The sequence below is a fragment of the Lathyrus oleraceus genome, chromosome 7 (genome assembly GCF_024323335.1).
Source record: "Lathyrus oleraceus cultivar Zhongwan6 chromosome 7, CAAS_Psat_ZW6_1.0, whole genome shotgun sequence".
NCBI lineage: Eukaryota > Viridiplantae > Streptophyta > Magnoliopsida > Fabales > Fabaceae > Lathyrus > Lathyrus oleraceus.
This window is the reverse complement of record NC_066585.1, coordinates 1,301,152-1,323,090: the sequence shown is the minus strand read 5'-3', so window position 1 is coordinate 1,323,090 and position 21,939 is coordinate 1,301,152. Positions and strand designations below refer to the sequence as shown.

The 21,939-nt window shown below is 32.8% G+C and overlaps 2 protein-coding genes across 3 annotated transcripts; both read left to right on the top strand.

The window, feature by feature from the left end:
- Positions 1-7,269: 7,269 nt before the first annotated feature.
- LOC127101455 (ABC transporter I family member 17) lies at positions 7,270-8,710 on the top strand. 2 transcript variants are annotated; one of them, XM_051038884.1, is made up of 4 exons: positions 7,270-7,436; positions 7,635-7,964; positions 8,046-8,233; positions 8,304-8,710. In XM_051038884.1, exons 2-4 carry the CDS (start codon positions 7,934-7,936, stop codon positions 8,556-8,558), a joined length of 474 nt encoding a protein of 157 aa, XP_050894841.1. In that variant the 5' UTR covers positions 7,270-7,436; positions 7,635-7,933; the 3' UTR covers positions 8,559-8,710. The 2 variants fall into 2 exon arrangements, with proteins under 2 accessions (XP_050894841.1, XP_050894840.1); XM_051038883.1 differs by having other exon boundaries at positions 7,380-7,548.
- An 11,502-nt stretch (positions 8,711-20,212) lies between these two features.
- Positions 20,213-21,275, top strand: LOC127106022 (uncharacterized protein At3g17950). Its single transcript, XM_051043298.1, has 2 exons — positions 20,213-20,579; positions 20,671-21,275. The coding sequence occupies exons 1-2, from the start codon at positions 20,496-20,498 to the stop codon at positions 21,148-21,150; spliced, it is 564 nt and encodes a 187-aa protein (XP_050899255.1). The 5' UTR covers positions 20,213-20,495; the 3' UTR covers positions 21,151-21,275.
- The last annotated feature ends 664 nt before the right edge of the window (positions 21,276-21,939 follow it).

Genomic DNA, 21,939 nt, shown 5'->3' with positions numbered 1-21,939 from the left:
GTGTGTGAAATTATATTCTAATGATGATAAGATGGCAAACACAATGTTGGAATAATGTATGAGACATTGAGTATGCGTAATAAAAATAAAATATAAATGACATAATAATTGATAACTCATATTGGTGAAAAATCACATATGTTTGGAGGGTATTAACCTGATGAAAGGAAATTCACTCTTAAGGGTATTAACCTGATGAAAGGAAATTCACTCTTAATTGATAACTTAAAGGTTATTCAATTTCTAATATATTTAAAACAAAATTACAAACTCTCTCATTAAGTTACAATTTTTAAGGAAAAAACTGCAAACTCTTCGAACTACAATTTTTGAACGAAAAAATTGTAAACTCTCTCTCAATTAAAATTTTTGAACAAAAAAATTGTAAACTCTCTCTCAATTATGATTTTTGGATGGAAAAATTGCAAACTATCTCAACAAATTATTTTTGAACGGAAAAATAGAAAATCATTTCAACAAACTATTTTTGAACGAAAAAATAGAAAACATTCTCTAAACACACAACTATCGAAATAACCAATACACCCAAAAGTCTATATTTTGTTGTTGTGTAAAAAAGTAAAACTAACTATCTCTATTTATATTAATACTCAAATTATATTCTCTTCCTATTACCTGATGTGGGACTTGGATGAATATAATATTTGACCCAACAAACACTCCATTCATCCAAAGTCTCACATATCTTCACTATGTCTTCAACTTTATCTTCAAAATGATTAAATTATTATGCTTGAATCTTTTTGTCTTCTTTCTCTCTTGTTATAAATTTTTTATTACTCTCATTCCTCCCTTGATCAGAACTTCATCCTCACTTGATCAGAACTTGGCCCTGATACCAGTTGTTGGGAAAATAATAAAAATAAACAAATTTCTACGCACACGGAAGCATACCCTCAAAAAGAAAAAGAGCAAAAAATCCAAAAACAAAACTCACAAATTCATTATTCAACTTCTAATTTATTCAAAACAAAATTACAAATTCTCTCATTAAATTGCAATTTTTAAGGAGAACATTGCAAACCCTCCAAACTGCAACTTTTGAACGAAAAAATTGCAAACTTTCTCTCGATTACAATTTTTCAATGAAAAATTTGCACTCTCTCTCTCTCAATTACAATTTTTTGGACAGAAAAGTTGCAAACCCTCTCAACAAACTATTTTTGAACGGAAAATAAAAACTCTCTCAACAAACTATTTTTGAACGGATAAATAGAAAACTCTTTCAACAAACTATTTTTGAACGGAAAAATAGAAAACTTTTTATAAACACATAACTACTCAAATAACCAATACACCTAAAATACTACATTTTACTATTGTGTAGAAAAAGCAACACAATAATTTCATAACTTTTTGTTACTCTTCATTCCTCCCTTGATCATAACTTCATTCCTCATTTGATCAGAACTTGGCTCTGATACCAGTGTTGCATCATCATGAGGAGAATTCACATTGGATCAAGAGCAACACACAAGTGCGAGAGACACCACATATTCATCCAAAACCTTAAGGTGATAGGTGTATGAGTCATCTTACTTATAAAGTGCTCAACATCCATTTTTCTAAACAATGTGGGACTTAGAACTCACATTTGTTTCTCTATACAACTCATACTTGAGGGGGAGATCATGGAGTACGAGAAAGTCAGGAGCACCCATGAGACTAATGCTTCGGAACCACAAGAGAAAGACACCACATCTCAACCCAAAATCTTAAGGTGTTAGGTAAATGAGTCATCTCTTTTATGAATTCAATATTTTACCGATTCATAGGTGATGTGAGACTTTAATCACTCACACTTTCACCTAACATTATTCCTCACAAGTGTGAGTCCCCCACATCCTATAATAGGATCCAACATTGGATCCGACTCTCTCTCTCTCTCCCACAAAGCAGAACCAAGACTCTGATACCACTGTCGGGGAGTCCAAGAGAGTTAGGAGCACTAATGAGACTAATGCTTCAGGATTTTTGGACGGAAAAATTCCAAATTCTCTCAACAAACTATTTTTGAACGAAAAAAATAGAAAACCATTTCAACAAACTATTTTTGAACGGAAAAATAGAAAACCCTTTCAACAAACTATTTTCGGATGGAAAAATAAAAAACCTTATCTAAACACATAACTATTCAAATAATCAATACACCTAAAAAGACTATATTTTGTTGTTATTGCGTGGTACTTATCCCAGTGTTTGATCATAACGTGAGAGAAAAAATCCATCTTTTAAATTTATATAATATATTTTCTTCGTTCTTTTTTAAATATCATTTAAAAAAATACTTTTTTTAATTATCCTTTATAAAATTTAAGATAGTACTCCATCCATTTTTTTATTATGAGTGATTTTTAACTTTTCATACGAATTAAGAAATGTAATAATTATGGTCTAAAAAAGAGAAATTAGGAAGGATTTTACAAAATTGTCTTTGATATTGAAAAAACAATTTGACATAATTAAAAAGAGAGAGAATAATAAATATTTAAGGATATAATAGAAAAATTAACATTAATGATTCATTTGTATTATAAAACGATACAAAATATTTTTCTAAAATGATTTATAATAAAAAACAGAGGGAATATTAATTATACTTTTGTTAATATTATCATAAATAATTATTATATAGAGATAAAAAAAAGTTAAATAAATATAATAAATAATTAAAATATTATAAATAAAAATAAAATTATTGTTTAAAAAATAATATTAATGTTAACTCTATTAATATACATAAAAAATGAGAGTTAAAAATCGGATGGTACGATCTTCAAAAGTCCATGTTATTATGCGATAATTATTGAATGATTGGACCATTTGAGTATTCAAATTATCCATCTTTTAGATTAACGATTAAATATACCTACTTATAATCAAAGGATATATATCATTCTTTTGGACATTTCGAAAAGCAAAGGAATACACCCGGTATCCAAGCATGGCAACAAAGGCCATTGCCTAGGATTGCTATATTTTATAAGACTACTAGTATTATTTTCTGCATGTGCACGTATACTCTTACAATTAGATTACATTTGCCATTATTTTGCACTTTTTCATACGACTTTGTGCCTTTTAAATTGTTTTGCCACTTGTATTTTTATCTTAGAGTTAAAAATTATTACTAAAATTAACAATAATAAAGAGCAAACAATTTATTTTATGAATTTAATTGCAATGCATTCAGACACGGTTGATTTGTTTAAAATATTTATTTATTTTTTTAAATAATACTCCTCTATTTTTTTTATTATATTTGACATTTAGATTGAATGATTCAGATACACAGTTGATATAAACAAATTTATACTAACCGTCTATAACAATTAAACTCTTATTTTATACATTTATCATATATTTTATTTTGTTTTTAATGAATAGTTACATTTATAAAAAAATTAAATTTTTATTAATTTTATTGCAGTCAATAACAATTTCATTATTGTAGAAGGAGACGAACAACATTTTAACAAAATTTATATCATTAAGTTTTATTGTTCAAATATTTTTCATTTATTCTTAATTTATAGTTTTTTTTATTGTGGCACATTTGTTTTTTTTTGGCTATAATATACATTTACTTCAAATTTAAATTAGAAGTTCGAAAAGCTTAAAAAAAATTAAGAAACAATAGTTAAAGATTTTAAAAATATAAATTTCAACAAAAATTAAAATGATTAATAATTTTATTACCGGTTGATTCTTTTAAAAGTAAATCAGTTATAATATAATTATTAAATTTCAATTAAATATTAAACTTAAATTTAATAATTTTATTTAAATATTCATAAATATCACACTTTCATATTTGTCATAGGACTCAAGGGCCAGCACTGTCGGTACCAAGAATTTTTATTGTCAAAAGATATTTTTTTATTCTTTTTGTCATTAGCCTATTTAGATGAGAATGTGTGGTATTTATCTTACACAAAATATTCCTTATATTTAAACTATGGATAATTTTAGAGAATTTCTTAACGTATCATATATATATATATATATATATATATATATATATATATATATATATATATATATATATATATATATATATATATATATATATATATATATATATATATATATATATATAAAATTCTGAACATATATTTTCGGATGTATTTAGTATATAATCTAATTTTTTAATGTTGAAGATGTATTTTTGATAGAATTTCATAGATGCAGCTCCGTAACATTTACACACTAGTGGCAGAAGTAGAAATAAAAATTTTGCAATTTTGCATAATAAAATTACCATTCATAAAATAAAATAAGCCTTACCTAGATGATTTTAACATAAAATGCAACATTACACTTCAATATCCATGTGGACGCTTCATCATCTTCACAATATCTTCGACCGATCTTAAAATTGTCGCTTCCAAATCGAGCGAAATTTTTGTTTTGAAACAAAAATATGTATTCCACATATCCCTTACATATGCATTTGTCTTAAGTTCAAAGTTGTTGAACTCAATCTTCTCTCCATTGTCAATCGACGGTGAACGGTACTCAAGTTTCACAATTCTTCGATTGTCTCCGTAAGGCAGAAGATTATGGATTTCGTATTTAATATCTGCAAGATAGGTGTACTTGTTGACTTTAAACTTTCACTCGGGTGTCGCGATGGAGAAGGAGACATTTGCGATATACTAGATGATGTTTATTTTAGACATTTTCATTTGTTGTGAAATAAAAAACAAGAGCACCTTATTTATAGAAGCTCTAGATAAATGTGGACCATTCAAAACCTGACATGCTGATTCCGGAGATATATCTGATTCCGCACCCTATTATCTTGTTCCGAAGATGCATCTCCGAAACCTCTCCTGAACAGGCAGAAAACATAATCTTTGAAAACAAAACTTAATTGAAGACATTTTTCGACAGATGAAAAAATATTATGAGAAAGATAAAAAAATGTATTAAAATAGCAAAAAAATTAAATATATTACACTTCATTAATATTGAGATATAATTACATACACGTATTTATCCGGTTAAACAGAAAAATTAAAACGAATTGAAATATTTGTCACCAACTAAATCTATGTGTTGTACCCTCTTTGACTTTTGTGCATTTGATTTTCTATCAATATTGCTCAATTTCTTGAACTCTTGTTGTTGAATTAGTCGTCCACTCCGGTGATGTAAGTTGTATAGGGCATCCCGGTTTCAAGTAAACTTGAACAAAATTATGTGATTTTGAAAGCCACCCAATACACATAATACGATCATTTGAATTTTTAGGTGGGGCGATACATAGTAGGAAAAAGGTTTCCTAAAAACCAAATGGTATAAGATCAACACACACTCTATCATACACACATGCTATAAGGTGACCCATTCCACGGAAGCACATCCATTTTGTCTCCGATGCCATTCCACTAAGGCATGAAACACGAGACTCATAAACTTCATTGAAGTTTTCTTTCTTTCTGTACAACCGTGTGTATGATTCTTTATGAGTCCTCAACTCTTAGATAAGCTGATGGCAGACAAGTGTATTATTATATGTTCCTTTACCGAGTAAAGTCGAAACAACTCGATAATCGCAATTATCATCCCCCTCAACATTGATGATCCGCTCGATGTATTTGTGCATAATAACTGACGTCTTGTAAATTAATGGAATCTTTGGTGGAGGCGGCATAGGATGTGTTTTGCCAATGCAAGCTCCTTTGAAACATTTTTTGAGATTTTGGAGTTGGTGAGTCTGAAAATTTTTTGTCAACATGTTCAAAATACGAAGGAGTCTGCACCGTTGAATTGTCACTCGGTGTAGGCTTGAGCTTCTTCGGAGCACCTTTTGTTTTTATTGGTTGAGAGAGTGGTTTCAAGTCAGTGGGCTTCCAGATAAGCAATCTTTCTCGATTATTCTTTGATGTGGAGTTTCATATTGTCATCGACTTTCAAAAATCTCTCTTGTATCACTTCTCACTCGGTCAAGATAGAGATATTCTATTTACCGTCTTTCTTGACCTCATCATCATCATCAAACCTAAGCCTCTTCCATGAGTGCAAACCTCATCCATTCTTATCGGGCTACCAAGTTTCACCTTTTTTTCAATAACACAAGCACATGGAAGACCATATGTTTTCAAAATTGTGCATTCACACTTTATGTTATCAGAGCCTACATTATCGGCTCGTTTATCATCGTGAAAAATATAATTCAAACCTGCTCGAGATATGTTGCCGACCGACTAAGAATAAAGATTGTTGTTTTTAAATCTGTGTTTCAAAACTGTGATGCTTCGACCAAATGATGTATGTATCTCATTATGCTGGTTTTAAATCATTTGGTTTATGGAGTCTCAATCTCTACACAAATTTCCCTTACTATTTCTCAACCAATTCTTCAACGTAGCATAGGCAGACCCAACTCGGTTAGTTGTTGTATTTCCAAGGTGTCTAACCTAATCGGTCCAAGCACATTCCTTCTCTTTCGGCATAAGGCGACACACAATTGGATGACCGCCTAACTTCTCACATAAATCATGGTTATGCAAACCACACATGACATTAAATCTCCGGTTATTGTTAGTCAACATATAACCACACACCTTAAAGGGACACTCATATTTTTTTAAACTGGTGTTGTCTCGTTTAAAATTCCGGAGATGAGGTCTATATTTTCCGCTTCTTTCGCACACCATTCCCACAAAAACACATCTTCTATCTGAATCATTATCGAACCTTCCGATAACCACACCACATCTCAATTCATAAATCTCCGTACGAATCAATTGAAATATGTGATCACGAGTTTCAGACTCTTGATATTTTTAAATTCATTTGGTGAGATGAAATTGAAGCTAATCTACTATTAAAAAATAAGTTTGACAATATTTTATTATTTATTACAAATTCTATTGAGAAAAATTTATATATAAGTTGGTATGACTAATGCATTAATCATAAAATAAAAAATTAGTCTTTTCTTTTTCTTTATATTTTTTACCAAGCTTCTCTATTCAAGGCTCTTGAAGTAGAGTAAATCACATCTCCCACTCTTACAAAGTATAACATGATCATTAATGAGTCATAACCAATTCAAATACTTTTTATGGAAATTTTCTTTTGAACCGATTGAGATAACAACTTTTCAAATTTATAATTTTATTTCAACTACTTCGGAAAGAGGATAACATCTTGGAATTCTAATAAGCCATAACCAATTTGAATATTCTTTATATAAGTTTTGTTTTGAACTTATTGAGATAACAACTTTTTAAATATATAATTTTATTCCAACTTGTTAAAGCAAACTCAGAAGTCTAGATTTTAGATATAGTAGTACTTATGAAGTTGACCCATTTATATTTTATTGAAGAATGAAATTTGTGTAAAAAAATAGAAAAGGAATATTGCAGATCTGGCAGAAGAAATAGTCATAACCAGTTCAGGTTGTTTCTGACTCTCTCTTCTCATAAAATAAAAAAATCATATTCATATATCTTACTCAATTTTCACCATTTTCATTCTCTCGTTCACGACCAATCATGTCTTCTGTCTTAGGTAAAGAAACAATTCAATCATAAACAAACATCTTGATTTTTTTCACAATATCTAATTTCTGATTTTCTGTGTATGTAATATAACAGAGCACTTGTTGGATGTGGAAGAACATCAGCAACAACAACATGTAGACTTCACCAAACCCAAATTCCAGATAAAAAATCTAACAAAAGATTCCGATGATGGAAAAATTCATATACTCAAAGGCATCACCGTTGATATTCCAAAGGGTGTGATCGTTGGGATCATTGGCCCTAGTGGTAGCGGCAAGTCAACTCTCTTAAGGGCTTTGAATCGCCTCTGGGAGCCACCTTCCTCCTCCGTCTTCCTCGACGGTCAAGATATCTGCCATATCGACGTTCTTTCCCTCCGCCGTAAGGTCGCCATGCTGTTTCAGCTTCCTGCTCTCTTTGAAGGTCAGTGATGTCAATTCAACCTATTGTTTCTCTCGATTGATTTCATTTGGTTCGATTTAATCTCGGCGAGATTTAATACAGGGACAGTTGCGGACAACGTGAGATATGGTCCACAACTGAGAGGAGTAAAGCTAACAGACGATGAGGTGGGGAGGTTGCTGACAATGGCGGATCTGGATGCTTCTTTCATGGATAAATCTGGTGCTGATCTCTCTGTAGGTCAGGCTCAAAGAGTGGCACTTGCAAGAACTCTAGCTAACTCACCGGAGGTATATGATGAATCCAAATACTAAAGTTTGTTTATGAATTATGTAATATTCTGTGTCGTCAATTTTGAAGGTTTTGCTGTTGGATGAGCCTACTAGTGCATTAGATCCAATATCGACAGAAAACATAGAAGATGCTTTGATGAAGTTGAACAAGAACAAAGGCATGACATTGATAATGGTTTCTCATAGCATCAAACAAATTCAAAGAATGGCTGATGTAGTGTGTTTGGTTGTTGATGGTGAAATTGTTGAAGTTCTTAAGCCTGATCAATTATCTCAAGCTAAGCATCCAATGGCAAGAAGGTTTCTTGAACTAAGTTCTTAGATAACACATGTGATGTCCCTATCTAAGTCTCTATTCTTGTTGTGTGACCACTTTTTGGGTATAGTGGATGTCCATTTTGAAGACAATGATTCTTAAAGCCCATATGTTCCACTTGCTGCATTATCACAGAATTATTCAACTTTTATGATTTATTTATGTAGTTGCTTTTAAGGCATGTTTATAGGTGGTAAATGGTAATGGTAATAGCAAAAATTTTATATAGACACAAACATAACAATAACAAGTAGTTTTACATACAATTTAATTACAAGTTTTTTATTAATTAAAAAATAAAAATAAATTTCTCTCTTTTTCATTATCATAACTATTATATGATTTCAATTAAAATAATTAAATTTTAAATAAATGTAAAATTTTCTCTCTTCTTATTAATTGTTTCTAAGAATATGGATATAAATTTGTTTCTATGAAAAAGTGTTTAACGTAAAGAAAATAATAATTATTTTCAATGAAACTGTGCTAGTAGAACTATTTATTTGCTTATACTATTATTATTATTATAAATTATGATATGAAATATAAATCAATTCATTTACGAAGTAGCTAACCGTCAATAAGGATTTCAATCTTTGATAAGTAATACATGACACAAAAATAGGAAATTAATGTATTTATGCAAATCAACAAACACAATTTAATACTCTTTGTTTTTGAGAAAATACACAATTTAATACTTAAATCCGAAATATCCAGTTCTTTTGTATTATGTCTAAATTCTGGTTAAATAATCTTTTATATAGACATAAGAGTTAAATAAGTTAAAAGGTCATGTGTTGCCTATGTGTTGACCTCTAGATGCGTCACATATGTCAGAGTATATAGACTTTAATAATGCAGTAAATGAGTTGACCTATACAACGGATGTGTCGACACATAGAAAAATATTTCTTTTATTTATTAACCTATAGTATGCATCTGTCAACCTATAATTCATTTTTTTTCACAAAAAAATGTTTTTGATGCATGAAACTTTTTCCAATTTGTTTCCAAATGCTTTTATGCTTCTTAATGCTAAGATGCATATTGAGAATCTGAGGATACCGTCCAATATATATTAACGCTGACGTATCTTAGTTTTGACATTATGCAAAACACATCTAATAGAAAGTTGAACTCACATACTCCCCCTTTTTTATGATGACAAAACTTGAGATAATGGTGTCGTGTTTTCAATGAAAGGTTCTCCCTAAATGTATGCATCTCAACTTCATCTTACTTCTCCCCTTTTGACAACATAAAAAAGAAGCAAAACAATTCATGAGAAGTATCTTAAATCACACCTAAATAAAAAAACACACATAGGGGGTTTGCAAAGATAAGAACATCAATACCACAAAACTCACATAGAATGATGTACATATTGAAAAAGAATGCCTAAACATAAATAAAAGCATATAAAGCAACAATATAACATGATTGACACACCTTATGCCAAATAGCATAACACAAACATGAAAAATAAAAGATACAATATAATAAAAAAACTCTTGAGTTGCTACAAAAGTGACACGGTTACGTGACATATGCCTTTGGTGTTCCCGAAATATTTCACATGCATGTGCTCTAGCAAGGCGATATATATATTTATCACCCCTCAAACCAAAAATAGAGATGTTATCATAACAATGACACACAACAAGAATTTTTCTAACATTATAACATGTTCAACCATGTTTCATGCAAGAATAGATAACAAGTCAATGCACCAAGAGCATATTTCAAGCATGAAGAGAGAGTAGAACAAAGTCACTATAAACATATAAATTGACATACATCAATAGAAATTTTTGGAAGTGAACATTCATGAACTATTTTATACATCAAGAATATCAATCATTTGGAACATAAATAATATGCAAAAGTAAAAGCTTACTTTACAAAAGGGAAAAAGGGAAATAGAACAATATTACCTCAGTAATGAATTGATGACGGATGCACTCTTACGTAATTGAACTTCCAAGGAAATTTAGAGTAAAAGTATATAAAGTGCATGCAAAAAATCATATTTAGGAAAGATTTGAGATATCAAGTATCCCCAATTCCCTTCGAATGTTGAAAAACGGTTCGGTCACAAGAGGTTTTGTAAAGATATTTGCATATTGATTTTTTCTATCAACATGCTCAAATACAACGTCTCCTTTCTCAACATGGTCACGTAGGAAGTGGTGACAAGTATCAATATGCTTAGCATGAGAGTGTAGCACCATATTTTTGGTTAGATTAATAGCACTAGTGTTGTCGCACATAATAGGAATAAATTATAGTTTAATATCAAAATCGAGTAGTTATTGTTTGAGCCTCAAAATTTAAGCACAACAAATACCGGTCGCTACCTATTCTGCCTCGACAGTTGACAAAGCAACGAAAATGTGTTTCTTGTTATGCCAACTTATTAAGGAATTTGAAAACATGTGGAAAGTTCCACTAATACTCTTCCTATCCGATTTGCAACCGGAAAAATCGAAATAAGTATAACCAACCAAACTACAATCGCTTCCCTTAGAATACCAAAGTCCATACTTAGAAGTACCATGAAGATACCTAAGAATGTGTTTTATGACTTTTAAATGAGATTTCTTAGGAGCTAATTGATAACGAGTGCACATACACACGTTAAACATAATATCCGGCCTAGATGTTTTGTGAGATATAGAAGAGAATCAGTCATACCTCTATACTTCTTCACATCAACATCTTTACCATTTTCATTCCTTTCCAAGTTTCCATTTGTATGCATTGGAGTGTCAATCGAATTGCATCTTCCATGCCTAATATCTTTAGTAGTTCGTTGCAATATTTGATTTGACACACAAATGTTCCTTCATTGAGTTGCTTAATTTGAAGCCCAGGGAAGTAATTCAACTCCCCCATAAGACTCATATCAAACTCATCCTACATAAGCTTAGAAAATTCCTTGACAAGTTGCATGTTAGTGGATCCAAAAATGATATCATCGACATAAACTTGAACTAGAAGAGTATGTTTCCTTGACACTTAATGAAAAGTTTAGTATCTACCTTTCCCTTAGAGTATCCTTGATCGATTAAAAACTTACTAAGTCACTCATATTAAGCCCTGGTTGTTTGAGATCATGCAAAGCTTTTTTTAGTTTGTAAACATGATTATGATACTCGTGATTTTTAAAACCTAGAGGTTGAGCTACACACACTTCCTCATTAATACACTTTTCACGTCCATTTGAAATAATTTGAAATATTTGGAGAAAGCATAGGCTAGTACAAGGTGTATAGCCTCGAGGCGAGCAACCGGAGCATAAGTCCCCTCATAGCCAATGCCCTCCTCTTGGTTATAACATTGAGCCATTAGTCGGGCTTTATTCCGAGTTATCACTCCATTTTTGTCAAGTTTGTTTCTAAAGACCCATATAGTGCACATTACTTGATGATTTTTGGGATGAGGGACAAGTTCCCAAACATCATTTCTTTCAAATTGGTTTAGTTCATCTTGCATGACCATAAGCCAATGCTCATCAAGTAATGCATCTTTAGTGTTTTTTAGGTTCAACTTGTGAAACGAACGCAAAGTGATAACAAAAGTTACTTATCTTGGAGCATGTTCTCGCACTTTTCGTGATGTCTCCAAGTATGTTGTTAATAGGATGACCTTTGTATGTTCTCCAAGCCAAAGGTAGATCGTCCATCGCAACTGGACTTTCAACATTCTCCTCTTCACAATCGATATCTTCTTCTTTCTTATATTCCACCACTTTAGGATTATATTCCTTTTTCGGGTTCCTTGAGAATATCTTGTGAAGATACACCTACATCATAAAAAGAAACACCTTTCCCAACATTTTTCGGGTAAGACTCATCAAAAGTAACATGAACCAACTCTTCAACAATAAGTAATCTTTTGTTATAAACTCTATAGGCTTTGCTAGATTCTGAGTATCTGAGGAAGATACTTGTATCAACTTTTGAATCAAACTTACCTAGATTATCCTTTCAATTGTTCAAAACAAAACATTTGCATCCAAAAACATGAAGGTGTGACAAGTTAGGTTTTCTACCCTTAAGCAATTCAAATGGAGTTTTGTCTAAGATAGGACGTATTAGTATCCTATTCAAGACATAACATATTGTACTAATGGCATCGACTCATAAATACTTAGGTAGATTACATTCATTTAGCATAGTTCTAGCTAACTTCTCTAAAACACGATTCTTCCGCTCCACAACACCGTTTTGTCGTGGAGTTCTATGAACGGATGATTTATGCTCATTTCCATGTTTATCATATTACTTCTCAAAGATATGATTTTCAAACCCACCTCTGTGATTGCTTCGGATAGAAACAATTTTCAAATTCATTTTATTTTGGGATAATCTAGCAAATTGTTTAACAGCTGATAAAGTCTCGTCTTTATTATATAAAAACATGACCCAACAAAATCTCGAGTAATCGTCCACTATCATAAAACAATAATAGTTACCACTTATGTTTTTTGTCCTTGAGGTACCAAATAGATCGATATGAAGAAGCTCAAGAGGTCTCGAAGTAGAAATAATGTTTTTCGATTTAAATGAGACTCTCGCTTGCTTGCCCATCTGACATGCATCGTATAAATGGTCTTTTGAAAACTTTATTTTTAGTAGACCGATTACTAAATCTTTTGAAGTCACTTTTTTTAGTAAATAAATACGACATGAGCTAGGCGTCTATGCCATAACCAAGAGTTTTCACTCATGGTCACTAGACACTTAGTTCCAACCAAGGATACATCATCTAAGTTAAGCATATATGTATTATTAACCGTCAAGAATTTACACATAAAATACTTCTTTTCATTATGTTCAAACAAGCAACAAGATTTTGTAAAAGTAACTTAAAATCCCTTGTTGCATAGTTGACTAATTCTAAGGAGGTTATGTTTAAGACCATCAATTAACATAACATCGAAGATAGTAGTAGATGAGAGATTACCTACACTACCTTTTTCAAGTATTGCTCTCGTGTTATTATCTCCATAATTAACATAACCATTCTTCTTTGGCACAAAGTAAATGAATAGAGATATGCCACCCGTCATATGTCTTGAGCATCCACTATCGAGAAACCACATCTTCTCCGTAGAGTCAAGACATTCAACCTATAGAATCAAACAAGAGAAATAGGTACCTAATTTTCATTGGGTCCTTGAGAGTGAGTCAAATTAAGGTTTCATTTGGGCAACCATTGAAAATATCCTTTAGGAACAAAAAGTTTCCTAAACTTGCATTTTTCAATGGTATGACCTTTCTTTCAACAATAGTGACAAGATAAGTTTTGATGAGATGTGATTTTGCTATTTGAGTCCTTTTGACAAATTTATGCTTCTTATATGAATTGTTCAAAGACCTTTCATACTTTGATGGATCAATAGCAAATTCAATCTTTGGTTATAATGCTTTGTCCAATTTTACTTGAAGAATATTTATCTCTTTTTGCCAATCATGACAAGATTCACAACCTATCCTTGAAGGTTTTCCATCCTCATTCTTGTCATTTTGAAAATGTATCATAGATTACTTAATAGTTTCCATCTTCCTTTATGGTTCTAACACTTTATCTTCTAAGTGTAAAAAGACTCTTTCATGTAAAGCTAATTTATTAAAGGCATTTAAGGCCTCTCTATGAAGATATTCAAAGGCATTTTATAATTGAAGATAAGATAATTCATTAATAGATTCAAGCTTAGAAAGACTTAATTCTTTCTATTTTCCATGAGGCAAACATGGGCCGATTCTACATTTGAAGTTGAGCTTTCATCACTTGAGGAATCACTTGAACTCTCTCAAGCAACAAATGCTCTTCTAGACTTGTTATACTTCTTGTGATGGGCTTTCTCTTTGTCTTTCTTAATCTTAGGATATTTCGGTCTATAATGACAGGATTATTCATAATTGTAGCAAGAACTTCTAAGTTTACCTTTCTTATTATCATATTCCTTTGAGGATTTAACTACCTTCTAAACTTAGTTAGATTCTTGTCGGAGTTCTTGACTCCATTTTTCCTTATATACCTTTGATACCTTTTGACAAACAATCTCATGTCCTCATCATTGGAGTTCTTATCGTCTCTCGTTTCACAATCACTTTGCTCAATATGTGAGGTCTTTGAGCTTGAAGTCTTTAAAGCAATAGACTTATTCTCTTCCACCTTGTTTTTACCTTTCTCATTCTTTACCTTCACCTCATTCTCTTTTTCATGTTTTTCCAAGCAAGTGAGTTCTTGCAAATGTTCTTCCAATTTTCCAAACAAAGTAGTGAGATCAAAAGTTTTAAGATAATTCACCTCCTTGGTTGCAGTGACCTTGGGTTTCCATATCCGATTAAGACACCTAAAAACTTTATTAGTAGCAATGTCATTGGAAATAGGCTTACATAGAGCATTTAACCGGTTAATAAGACGTGTGAATCTCTTTTTTATTCCGGCAATGGTTTCACCATGCTTCATACGAAAGAGTTCAAACTCTTTATTCAATGTGTTAATACTAGCTTATTTGACCTCATTAGTTCCCTCATGGGTAACTTGTAATCCACCCCACATAGATTTGGCGATTTTACAATGGGAAACACGATAAAATTCATCAACATTGAGTGCAGATATGAGAATATTTTGTGCTTTCCAATTGTAAGACCATAATTTCTTATCATTATCATTCCATTGATCTTCCGGTTTTGGTACGAAAACACCTTCACCATTGGTCATTGTAATTTCATTAGGACCATTGATGATGAGGTCTCATACACCCTTATCAATCGAGTTGATATGGATATGCATACAAGCTTTCCAATAGCCATAATTTTCTCCGGTGAAAATTGGTACACTATTGTACGCCCATTTAGGTTCGGTAGCCATTTTTTAATAAGCAAATCTTAAGCATACAATTAACTGAAGGTTGTGATACTACTTATTAGATGGTAGGCTTAGATCTAGGGGGTGAATAGATCCCGACTTAAAAACGTTGATAAAATAGTTTTGAAAAATTTATGGCGCAGAAGCAAGTTAAAATATCCCGGATCAAAATCGTCTAAACGAATCCGTTATCAAAAATCTCGAATATGTGTAGTAGTGACAACAATATGATAATGATTCACAAATTGATCAAACACAACTAATCACAACTAGTTGAATGCAAAACAATAAGGAATGTCTACTTCCAATGATAATTCACAAAAAAAATCAATTCAAGCAATTTGTCGAACACTTAGTGTGCAATCACTATTGTTTGGAATTTTATGTGGTATTGTTGATATTAAAAATCAATCACAATCTATGGAATTGTGATCAACTCAACAACACCAATTTCAAAATGTAATAAAAAATTATTATCCAAAAAATTTGATCGAACATCGACGAAATCGATAATTTGCAAAATTGAAAATAAAAGAGAGAGAGAGAGAGAGAGAGAGAGAGAGAGAGAGAGAGAGAGAGAGAGAGATAGATAGATAGATAGATAGATAGATAGATAGATAGATAGATAGATAGATAGATAGATAGATAGATAGATAGATAGATAGATAGATAGAGAGAGAGAGAGAGAGAGAGAGAGAGAGAGAGAGAGAGAGAGACAAAGATTTGTTTAGGCAATTCCTCAGTCGGCCTTGCTATGGGTACATCTTCCGTCAATTAAAATTCGAATTGAGATAGTGTAATATATATTACTTTGCAAATGTATGAATACAAGAGAGATGTAGTATTCCAACCCTACAAACCCTAATTTTGATGTTAATTCTGATACCTTGTCTTCCCTTGATCAAAGCTTGATCAAGTAACCAATAATGCCGCTTCGATTCACCGTATCAAGCTACTTCTTTGAAAGAAACCCTTTGTTCTTCAAAGCTTTCACTCGATCGAATCTAAACGTGCACTTGTTGTAATCCAAGAGTTACTAATATGATCCACCATCCCACGCTACTCCTTTGCAAGAACATCCCGTTCTTCAAAGACTTCACCCGATCGGATCCTGATTGTGTAATCTTGTTCAAAACCTTCAAACCCTAAAAGATATTGAAGGAAAACCCCAACTCAGTTTTATGATTTGAAACCCTTAAAGTTGTCAACCCAATTTACAGTACAAAAAACCTAAATTGGACGTTATCAACCCTAATCTATATCGCACAAAAATCAAAAAATGATTATCTGTAGTTTGATTGTGTGTATGCATAGAAAAAGGTTAAAGATGATGAGAATGCTTTGAAATTCTGGTTTTGTATAGGTTTACACTCGACAAACCTTAATAGAAAATGATGTATGTATGAAGTATTTATATGCATGCATGCTTGGAGGCAAAAGGAATGCAAAAGATTTGAGAAAATTGTGAACTTTTGGAAAATTATGTTGTATAGGTCGACCTGTGAAAGCCATGTGCCGACCTGTTTGATGCATATGCCAACTTGTAAAGGTCATGTGCTGCCTATGTGCCGATCTGTAGAGGCGACACATCTGCAGAGCCCACAAGCTTTAATAATGTAGTAAATGAGTCGACCTGTACAACGAATGTGTTGACAAATAAAAAAAAACTTCTACATGTCGACCTATAGTTTATTTTTTTTCACCAAAATTGTTTTTGATGCATTTTTGATGCATGACACTTTTTCCAACTTGTTTTCAAATGCTTTTATGCTTCATAATGCTAAAATGCACATTGAGAATCAGAGAATAATATAAATTAACGCTTAAGTATCCTAGTGTTGACATCATGCAAGACACATCTAAAGGAAAGTTGCACTCACATAATAGTTTGCTCGAAATATATTCGATGGTTGACTTAACATTAACAATAAGTATATTAAAGAGGTTCTTGCATGGGGAAAATATAGGCTAACAGAAAGTATGAATTTATCAAGTGAGACCGCCGAAAACTAAGAGTCTGGACAAATACAAGTGTATGACTTAAATTAATTATCTTTATTCTCGGATAAGGCGACCTAATTTCTCTGCTGTTTGTAACTAATGAGCCATTTGGAACTTACTTTAGGCAATAAGTGTCGCTCGTTTCCCCTACGAGGGTGGGAGCCACACCCTTAAAGTTATGCATGGTGGTTGTCAGAAGAAACTATATTCCATCGAAGAGCTCGAATTTTTCAATAAGGAGACATCTGATATTGTGATCAAGAAATAAACCAAGATGTCACACGAAGTAAACAAATCGAAAGTTGAAGAAGAGAAGCCGTTTGGTCTCATCGGAACAATGATCTTATGTAAAGTTCGACATCACCTTTTGAGTATTATGAATTGTTTTCCCTTTAATCATTTTTATTCATCAAGTACAAAGTCCAGATAGAGACTTACTCCCCAATAAAAGTAGGGGCCGGAAACAACGAAGACCTCTACTAAGAGCATTTAACCTAAGACCTCCACAGGGGGTACGTCAGTCAAGTAAATATAAACCTCTGACCGAGTCATGTTAATTAAAACCTTTGACTTAACCAAAAGTCCAAGTAAATAAGAACCTTTGGCAAATCGGCCATGTAAATGAGAAACCTCTGGTCGGGTCATGTTAATTAAGAACCTCTAAAAAATCGGCCATATAAATGAGAAACCTCTGGCCGATTCATGATAATTAAAACCTCTGACCCAACCGAAAGTCCAAGTAAATAAGAACCTCTGGAAAATTGGTCAAGTAAATAGAAACCTGTGACCGGGTTATGTTAATTAAAACCTTTGACCTAACTGAAAGTCTAAGTAAATAAGAACCTATGACAAATCAGTCATGTAAATGAGAAACCTGTGACATAGTTATATTAATAAAACCTCTAATCTAAGTAGCCAACCATGTAAATGAGAAACCTCTGGATGAGTCATGTTAACTAAAACATTTGACCAAATTGAAAATCCAAGTAAAGAAAAACCTTTGGCAAAACGGCCAAGTAAATAGAAACCTCCGACCTTAAGTAGTTTGATTAACTTATTCCCCGCCAAACACAGACATCTGACATGATCCACCCAGGGCAACCGATTTATGCTCAAAATGACGATACTCATCAAACAGTAAGGCCCAACTCACCGAGGCTTTAAACCTATATGATACAAAACCTCATCTAAAGACAAACTAAGACACGCTTGGCATTGAACATTCTATTTCCAGTCAAACTAATTGGTTGTTATCAAAGAAATAAAACGCATGAGGGCTCAAAAGTTACTGTCGAAAGATCTGGAAAGCGTCCAAACAATTCCTCAAAGGATGACTAATGACATAATGATTACGACTAAAGTGAGAATGAACTATGGCTATAGTCACACCAGAGATTCTCCGGGAATTGGATCTCGACACACTGGGGTTCTCTAAAGAATGAAACAAGATTTAATTGGGATTTTCTAACCTATATACATCTAATGATTTGGTTAGTCGAAAAGCCACATGGGATATGACGATCCTAACAACAAAGTCAGGCATTGGCATAGCTAAAAGGAACTACAATAGGCCGAGATCCCACTATGGCTCTCCGACTTCTCTATGTCTAGAACCTACTGAGTTCTACGACGCCAATAAGCCGAGATTCCATTAGGGCTCTCCGACTACTCCATGTCTAGAACCTACCGAGTTCTACCACACCAATAGGTCAAGATCCCACTGAGCTCTCTGACTTCTCTATGTATAGAACCTACCGAGTTCTATAACGTCAATAGGTCGAGATTCCACTAGGGTTCTCCGACTTCTCCACGTCTAGAATCTATCGAGTTCTCCGATACCAATATATCGAGATCTCACTAGGGCTCTCTGACGTCTCCATGTCTAGAACCTATTGAGTTCTACCACACCAATAGGATGATATGCCATTGAGGTTCTCCGACTTCTCTATGTCTAGAACTTACCAAGTTCTACGATGTTAATAGGTTGAGATCCCACTGGGGCTCTCCGACTTCTTTATTTGACTTCACTATATCTAGAAATCACTGGGTTCAATGGTCGAAATCCCACATTGGCTCTCTGATTATTCTATATTGTGAATCCATCAAGGTTCTCCGGCTCCTTCAAGGTCGTAAATATTACTGATATACAATAGGAATTGATCTATCCTCAAGACCACAAACTTAAATGGAGTCCTTAAAATAATTATGACAAGTTTATGTCACCCGAGATAAACTCAAAATACTTCACACTTACATGCCTCGTGCTTTGGGGGTTTATGTACATCCCGGGAATTTTATGAGGCCGATGAATTATTATGAAGCTGGACAACAAGTTTCATACTCATCCCAGACGAAATTTACCGAGCTCTCAAAGGACCGTCCAAATCGGAGCCGTTATGACATTCCAATGGACGAACCCGTAATGGAACGACTATTGATGAGCTGTTACGAATGGTTAATGATTACTAAAAACCATTAGCCACACCTCTTCAAATCCAGGGAAAGGGCAATGCTTATGATACAAAAGGACCCTCAATATCAAACAAAGGGGAAGACTTTTGGTCGATGAATAACACAAAAAGGAAAAAACATGCGAGAAAATTTTGAACCACCAACAATGGTGATCATTGATATCTTCTTAACCTACCTCCTTTTAGACATGACGATTGCGACCCACCTAACCAATTTAAGAAGATTTATCCAAATATTATTTATCATAATAAATACCAAAAGAATAAGATAATAGGTTAATTCATATATGAACTTAATAAACAAAAGCATATTAGCTCGATTAATGAAGTTGGTGGGCATTCCTTCATCCTAACGACAAGTAAGAACCCGAAGAGTCTTCTACTAAATTTAGATTCAATTGTTCCTAAATAAGAACATGATAGGATATTTATTTGCTTTATTGTTATATTTACCCGAATCCTTCCTAACATAAGAATAGGATATTTATGAAGTAAGTGAACTGACTGGCGAACAATTACTTGAGAATCTTTTATGTCCTTTTTCTGGGTGTGAAACTGTGATGAGTATAGTGCATGAACCATAAGCATGTTAGATCCAGGTGGTGAATTAGTGGCACCACAGTCTTCACCTACCAACTCTTCCATCTCCTCCTCTGATCTTGACACTCAGGTACCCAATTCTTCTTTATTTCTTTCCTTTTCAACCATTTAATTTAATTTTAATTCATTCTTATTTATTTTATGGATCCATTCTATGATAGTCTACTGGATCATTCTTCCATGACAGAAGCACCACACTAGGCACTCTCATGGGGCTCACCTTCAGAGCCACACCTCAGAACACGGACTCACCTTCCGCCACTGCCACCGCCGTGGAAACCTCTCGGAGGGCTGTCAAGTCAAAGAGGAATACGAATCCCAACGCGGCAGATTTCGTGGTTGCCAAGCGCCGGAGGAGGTGGTGGCAATTTTGCAGTGACGGCGATTCAAGGTCGGCTTCGCTGGGTGAGTTTCTGGAAGTTGAAAGGCGTTTCGGCGATGCTGCTTTTTATGATACGGCTGCGGAGTTGGAAGGATTGGTGGTGGATTCACCGCAACAGAGGAACAGCGGGAGGGCGTTGTTTGCAGACGGGAGAATTCTTCCACCGTCCGTTGTTGGTGAAAGATCGTCCACCGCGGGAAGTCTTTGTAGTAGATTTCCGGTTTCGCTTACCGGGATCTGTAGCAGTGGTGGTGGATGAGATAAAGTTTGATTTTTTATTTTAAATAAAATTAAAGAAACAGAAAAATTACTGTATTTATTTTTTTGTTAATTGAAATTTGCTGGGCTCTTGGTTTGATTAAATATCATGAAATTATTTAAGTACTCAAGGTACCATAAGATTTACTATTACACCCTTATGAAAATAAAAAAATTATCCTAGATTTTAGAAATATATACCCAATTCATTTATTTATTAGTCACGTTTTAATTTTATAATTAAATTTATTCTAAAAGTGTATTTTTGATGTATAATCTATTGAACCAAAAAATGCATAAATGAATGAGAGGATTTTCTGAATTTTATACATAAACGAATGAGAGGATTTTCTGGATTTTAATTCGGTTCACAAGTTGGTTCTTTGACATTGTTGTTTTGTTATTTAGAGTCAAAATAAAATCCCTACTTACGATTGGATTTAAATCACAACACATAATTAAACTTAAAAAATTTACAAAGTTATACCAACTTATAACAAGTTTAAAAGCACCACAAAATCAACAGAATCAAAATCTTTTGTAGTCATTTTTTGCAACAGGAACAAACACAAAGAGAAGTGGAATAGAATAGCAAACATCACCAAACAAATGCCAATCTAGCAAACGATTAATCAAGGAATTCTGTCATCTCTCCTTTATCTAATCTAATGGCTGAAAATTATAAGAAATAATTTATTAAAAAAATATATTTATGAAAAAAGAAAATATCAACTATACTATCACTTTTAGAATTTCTAATATTTTTACATTAAATATTTTTAGAATTTCA